We start from the raw sequence: 7,256 nt of genomic DNA, 5'->3' as shown, positions 1-7,256 counted from the left end.
TGTGATATTTATGGTCACATGTTTACTTTTCTGTACATTGTTCAGCAGTGCATTATTACATTTCCTCTATGTTCTTTCGAACAGTGTTCCCGAAGTCGTAGTGCAGACATTAATTCAGTGAGTATGGCAGTGAACTTGCCCTAACAGCTAACTATAGAACAGAAGGCTTTATTGGAATATTAATGTTTTATGCTAGCAGCCTCTAAACGAGGCCTAATACGGCACTTCTCTACTAGAGGTGGAAATCTCTAAGGGTCTCACTATTAATTCCATCACAGTTTGATAATCAGCTTCTCCTTGCATGTTGTGTCTTGGGTTTCTTTTTTTTTTTTTTAATTATAGTCCACCTTATGACTTGTAGTATGACTGCTTGAAATTAATGAATTACTATTATATTTTCATTTTTAATTAAAAAAAAAAAACACTAGGCATGACACACTGTTTCCCCTAAGTTTACTGGTGGGGGGTGTTGCTGGATGAGGATGGTCACCTGCAGGATCCCTCCCCACGGCTCTTATGACTGCATTTAGACCTGAACAAACAGTTAAAGGAGTCATATTTAAGTCACACACATCACATCACATTATCTCTAGCCGCTTTATCCTTCTACAGGGTCGCAGGCAAGCTGGAGCCTATCCCAGCTGACTACGGGCGAAAGGTGGGGTACACCCTGGACAAGTCGCCAGGTCATCACAGGGCTGACACATAGACACAGACAACCATTCACACTCACATTCACACCTACGCTCAATTTAGAGTCACCAGTTAACCTAACCTGCATGTCTTTGGACTGTGGGGGAAACCGGAGCACCCGGAGGAAACCCACGCGGACACGGGGAGAACATGCAAACTCCGCACAGAAAGGCCCTCGCCGGCCCCGGGGCTCGAACCCGGACCTTCTTGCTGTGAGGCGACAGTGCTAACCACTACACCACCGTGCCGCCGTCATATTTAAGTCTTCATGTTTATTTTAGAACAATAATTAGAACAATTTTTACAATAGAACTGCACTCCTGTGTTGTGGGTCCCCACCTGGACCTTAAAGGGCACATCTTGGGTAAATTCAGGAGCGAGATCAATGTAATTCTCCTATTTTATATTAAACTTTGGTCAAATGTCTGTCACATTTTGCATTTTGTGCAGTTTTTTTACCTTGTGCAATACCAGAAAAATTCAGTTGAAATCAAGCCATTTGAGGCAAATTGGTCCGCTTCTGAAAAAACTTGCCATTTGAATTTCCCGGGAAACATTGATTTTCGTGACGTCATCTGCGGGACGCCTCCCTCTGAATCCTACGTCAGCGCTGGTTTGTTTATGAGAAAACGATCTGGTGGTTTTCTGCAAATTTCTTCAACATTATCGCGTAATTATTAAAATGGTTAACAGATGTATCGTAGGAGGGTGTAGCAACACCAATCTTGATGGGATTAGTACTCATCGTTTCCCAAAAGACCGGACAATGAGAGAGAAATGGGAGCGCTTGGTCTACACAGGCTGTGCACTGAAACCGCGCAAAGCTCGCGCAGCCTGCTGGCGCTTCTGCAGGTGACGTCACGAATCTGGCTCCAGACTCCCTTGGGACTTTTCCAGATGCGTTTTGTTATTTTATTTTTTTCTGCTGTAGACAGATGGCCTTGTGCAAAATTACCCTTCTGGATGAGTGTGTAAAGGGACATACTTTCATATAAAAAAAAACAAAATTGGTCCAGAATATGCACTTTAACCCATCTGAAGCAGTGAACACACACGTGAGCAATGAGTGCACACACACCCAGCTATGCTACAGCACCCGGGGAGCAGTTGGGGGTTAGTTGCCTTGCTCAAGGGCATTTCAGCTCAAGGCTGCTCCCATGTTAATCTAACCGCATGTCTTTGAACTGTGGGGGAAACCAGAGGAAAGCCACGCAGACACAGAGAGAACATGCAAACTCCACACAGAAAGGCCTCCATCAATCACTGGACTCAAACCCAGAACCTTCTTTCCGTGAGGCGACTGTACCAACCACGACACCGGCCCATATACGAGTTAAATACTAAAAGTTTAAATAATTGACATTTCTGAAACACATTTTTCCCACCTGGTCCTGTAAAATTAATTTTTAATCACAAATGTTTTACTGTTTACATCTTATTTTAAATTCAAATTCATGTATGAGTCAAAGTAAAGTCATAAGTAGAAGCCTAATTATGAACCTTTTGTGCATTGAAGAAGGATTAAAAGAAAATCACTACACTCTATCTCAAGCTAGGAGCCACTGCATGCAAATATTTTTTTATTTATTTATATTTTTAATTCACTGGTACCACTGAATATTAAAATCTGTTATTTCTCCGCTTTTCTCAATTTAGGGACTTTCACCTAACACACACACACACACACCTTTGCAAATTCATTACTCACTATTACACACCAGTTAGACCATCTGTAGTAGCAGATACCAGGATTTATTAAGCCTAATATCTTTAATTTGCTGGCCTGGTCCCTTTATGGAGAGAATGATTATCTAATTATGTTCTTTGGGAGCAGATGTGACATAAATATAGATTTAAGAGAGAATATTAACTGGTGGTTTGGCTCTAGTTCACATTGATATCTGCAAGACTAACCCTGCAATTAATCACCTGATTCACAACTCACTCCTGTGCCTCTGCAGGCACACTTATATTTCTAAAGTGACAAATAGTACAGCCTGAAATAAGTGCATGGACACAGATAAGTGTAAGAGCCATGGTGAACTGTTTTTTAAACCACTTCTGACGGTTCGTATTGGCACTGACAGCTCCTTTGCGGTTGTATCACCGACAGGCAGGCAGCCATGTCACTGTGCATCGTTCGAGCATCACAGTCGTCTTCTCACACATCTCTCCCAATCCTTCTCCTCAGACACCGCCGAGTACAACCCAGGCAGAGGCAGGTGTCAATAGCGGAGCACTGAAAGACACGCCGAAGGCGGGTGAAGAGTCTAACCTCTTCAAAAGAGCCGTGCGTGCCACTGAACAAATAATTCCCTTAATTGTTGGTTTATTTGAGTCAGGGTGTAATGATGCATTGTGCAGTAACTGATGAAAGTGAGAACGGAACATCTGGTACGTCTATGACGGAGGCAGCCTGCTGCTCTTACTCGGTTGAAATCAAGGCATTTCTCTGGGAAAAACAAAGATGCTCGGTGTTGGTGTGCACTGAAGCTGTGAGGTTTAATCGGCTTTGAGTGTGGAGTAAAAATACCCTGAAAGTGACCTTTAACTACAGGAATATTTTGACTTGGAGGTGCTGACTGTTTAGACTAAACACAATAACTGTTGCATTTTTCCACAGTCCGGGATTTGATGAAGCATAAAAAGCAGATGTGGTAAATCCATATATTTCATGCAAATGATGGATTGTTAAACCAGTGAGTAGGCATTTTCTTTGTGCTTGCTTTCTCTCCCACGCTTCTGTATTTTTCCCCCCTTCATTTGGCCACAGTTCAGGCTTTGATCCTGCCCTGTTTTGAACTGTAGTGAATAAAAAATAAAAATAAATAAAATCTCTTTAAGTCAGGGGAAAAATGGTTTTGCTCTGGTTGGAGCCCAGGATTGCATGGGTTGGTTTTTTTTCTTTCTTTTCATTTAAGTGTTTTTATAGATGTATTTCAGGACAAACAACGTGTATTGATTCGGGAGAAAATCACAACATGGTAATGTCATCTGGGGTGTTTTGGCCTTGATGCTCTGGAAGTACGCCATGTTTTGTCACTGGTATTTTCTATCAGGAACTGATTGTAACTGCTCCAGTAAATTTGAGCCAAATATTTTCTTTCAGTAAAAGCATGAAGGAAGGTTTTTGTATGCTTCCCATGGAATCTGTGCTTCTGTTATCTGCTGATAACTCTTAAAAACACTGGTCTGATGACCTTGTATACTAGATCAAAATGTATCTCTAATGTCTCTTTTCACTTCTTTTTTTCCCCTTATTTTGGCAGATTTCTTGCAGACCAGAGGTTACCCGTCCTCCTCTTTCTCCTGCCCACCCAAGATGGCTTGCCATGAGTGCCACTCCATGCTGCCAGCCTGACTGTGCCCTGGCTCTGTGATCTCCCTGAGACTTTTTTCACCAGTGCACTGCTACAACGCCGCCAATTACCATTCCCATCTGTTGGCTGCCCTTCTCCCTGCTGCTCTCCCTGTCCATGGCTGCCTTGCTGGGATCTGTGTTCCTCCTGGTCCTACAGACATATGCTGCCCCTCCAGAGTTTATCCAGATGTGGCCCAGTGTGCCAACCTCAGGCCCTGGATATCTGGCTAATGAGACGGTCACCCCCTCGCTGGTGCCCCCACCTGGCACCAGCAAGCACCTCCCTCACAGCATCATTATTGGTGTGCGTAAAGGTGGCACGCGTGCGCTTCTGGAGATGCTGGATATTCACCCTGAAGTAGCAGCAGCAGCTACTGAAGTTCACTTCTTTGACTGGGATGAAAACTACGCTAAGGGCCTAGAGTGGTACCGTGACCTTATGCCGTATTCATATCCTCACCAGATCACCATCGAAAAGACTCCAGGCTATTTCACCTCACCTTCAGCTCCAGCTCGTATCCGTGCCATGAACTCCTCAATCAAGCTCCTGCTCATCTTGAGAGACCCGGTGGAGAGAGTCATCTCGGATTACACGCAAGTGTACTTCAACCGGCTGGAGAACCACAAGCCTGTGCATGCCATAGAGGACATGCTGGTCAGGAACGGGGCTCTTAACACACGGTACAAGGCCATTCAGCGTAGTCTCTACGATGTGTATATGAGGAACTGGCTCCTGCACTTTCCGCTGGAACAGATCCACATTGTGGATGGGGACATGCTGATTCATAACCCCTTGTCAGAGCTGCAAAAGGTGGAGAATTTCCTGGAGCTGCAGCCACGGATAGTGGCCTCCAACTTCTACTTCAATCAGACCAAGGGCTTCTACTGCATCCGCAGCGATGGCAGAGAAAGGTGCCTGCACGAGTCCAAAGGGCGACCTCACCCTCCTGTGAACAGCACTGTTCTGGAGCAGCTCCGCTCCTACTTCCGCCAGCACAACCACAATTTCTACCAGCTGGTCAGACGCACGTTTAACTGGGGCTAGTGCAGGGGAATAGCTGAGCCTGTCCTAGCTTCCTTGCCAGTAGTAAAGGTTCTGTGCCATCTAATAAGGTTATTGGTTGATTATCAGTAATGTTGAACAAGGATGCAGATGGATGCCTTTGAACTCCTATTGTGACTGCGAAATAACTTTGCAATGAGAAAATTGTAATCATTTAAGAAAATAATTTAACAAATAATTTATAAATGAATATGTACAGTGGGAGCATCCCAGAGCTTTGATCCTCTATACTATCAGCAAGTTCCTGAAGGGAGACTGAAGCAAACATTTTTGTGAACTCATGGGCCTTTTTTTTTTTCCCCCCTCCCTGCTTTCCTTCATTTGATATTCTTGTACTTGATAATAAATGGTTCTGTTTCCAAAATTGGAAGTCCGATATCCAGTGTTCTCTCATTTTGCTTCTTTAGTTACTTTACACATGTGTGTGTGTTTAATATACTACTGAGGACCAAATGTCCCCACAAGGATAGTAAAATCTGACAATTTCGACCTTGTGGGGACATTTGGATGGTCCCCACAAGGAAATTGCTGTTATGGGTTTGTTTTTTTTTAACTAAGTAATTAATTAAATTAATTAACTGCAATAATAGTCAGTGGAAGGTCCTCACAAGGATAGTGAGACAAACACGTGTGTGTGTGTGTGTGTGTACTTGTATTTGCTACATGTTGAGGACCGGAATTTTTTTTTTTTTTTTTTTTATACCAACAGGGTTAGGACATTTTTGGAAAGTGAGGACATTTTGGTTGGTCCTCACTTTTTCAAAGGGCTGTTTGAGGGTTAAGACTTAGTTTTATGGTTCAGGTTAGAATAAGGTTTGGGTTAAGGTTAGGGTAAGAGGCTAGAGAATGCATTATCAATGAGTGTCCCTGAAAAGATAGGCGTGTGTGCGTGCGTTGGGTTGGTGGGTGTAAGACGGAGACACACAGTATGGTATGCTTTGAGAAGTACCAGGGGTAGGAGATGAAAATTATTCTGCAAAGCAGGTAGCCTGGAGCAATGCTTTAGAGAAACAGGAACCCTTAATAGGCTGAGACGTGAAAGTCAGCGCCTGCAGCCTCAAAATATGAATCATAAGCGTCAGCACAGCTGTGCTTGCTGCACACATGATAAGCAACAAAGCTAGCTGCTATATAATATTAAACAGCTCTTTCTGAACACCAGTAAGTAAAAGCATTATATGAAAAAGACCAGATTCATCCTTGCATGTGAAGGACTGTTTCATTGAATTGGCCATTTTTCTCTCAAAATCAGAGAAATTTTGATGTCAGGATTTGTGATTACTGTGAGTTTCAGTTCTTCAAGCATGCTCAATGGGTTAAAAAAAAAACAACTTGCTGTCATAAAAGGCTTCATGAAATGCAACAATCATGATTAAAGTGTGTGAATAGTACAAATTGCACAAGCTATTTCTAGCTCCGTGTGCTTGTGAACTTGTGAGTAGGCTGTCACGTGAAAGACATTTACTGCAGCGCCTTATGTCCCATGTCTTGGATCCTAGGAATATTTTATCACTATGCTATATGCCACTAAATTGTTATATTCTAATATACAGCATTTAATTGAGTGCAAAGTTCTACCCCACTGTGTACTTCACCATGTGCGTTACCTTTTATAGAGGCCTTTATCCACTGGTGGCAGAGTACACTGTAATAGTGATCACTTGACCTCTGTGATGGTCAGCACTCACCTAGAAAAGAACACACATTTATAGCAGTGATGCAGAGGGTCTGTGTTTCCCCAATGACCATATATATGAGTGGACAACGAACTGCTGGAGGGCTTTGGTGGAGGCCTCGTGCTCTATCATGGACGATGAGGATTAATGACGAGTGGACAACCGACAGTGCAGTATAGACCCCTTGCACTGACGTCACATTTATGTTTGCAACCATCGCTACCCTAGACCTGGGGGACAAGTGAACTTTGTTTACGTACTGAAGCCAAGTGAAGATGTCTGACGTGTTGCTGTTGTCTGAAGAAAACTACAGCTAAAAAACTCAACTACCGGATTACTTGGATAATCTTAGAAAGAAGCGAAGAATAGATGTACGCAGAAATTAGTTTATTAGCGGTTATGATCCATACAAAATTCCTCGAAATGACTGGAGTGACGATGCAGATTTGTGGCCTAGCATTAG

At 43.1% G+C, this 7,256-nt stretch overlaps 1 protein-coding gene across 1 annotated transcript; it reads left to right on the top strand.

Moving 5' to 3' along the window:
• Nucleotides 1–4,080: 4,080 nt before the first annotated feature.
• Nucleotides 4,081–5,414, top strand: hs3st1l1 (heparan sulfate (glucosamine) 3-O-sulfotransferase 1-like1). The gene has a single exon (XM_060924814.1). The coding sequence runs from the start codon at nt 4,170–4,172 to the stop codon at nt 5,097–5,099; it is 930 nt and encodes a 309-aa protein (XP_060780797.1). The 5' UTR covers nt 4,081–4,169; the 3' UTR covers nt 5,100–5,414.
• The last annotated feature ends 1,842 nt before the right edge of the window (nt 5,415–7,256 follow it).

The sequence above is a fragment of the Neoarius graeffei genome, chromosome 7 (genome assembly GCF_027579695.1).
Source record: "Neoarius graeffei isolate fNeoGra1 chromosome 7, fNeoGra1.pri, whole genome shotgun sequence".
Lineage (NCBI taxonomy): Eukaryota > Metazoa > Chordata > Actinopteri > Siluriformes > Ariidae > Neoarius > Neoarius graeffei.
The sequence above is the reverse complement of the archived record's forward strand: the minus strand, read 5'-3'. Positions and strand labels throughout refer to the sequence as shown.

Bases quoted from the DNA above. Each gene is read 5' to 3' on its own strand.
- hs3st1l1 (XM_060924814.1), top strand. From the start codon at position 4,170: ATGGCTGCCTTGCTGGGATCTGTGTTCCTCCTGGTCCTACAGACATAT.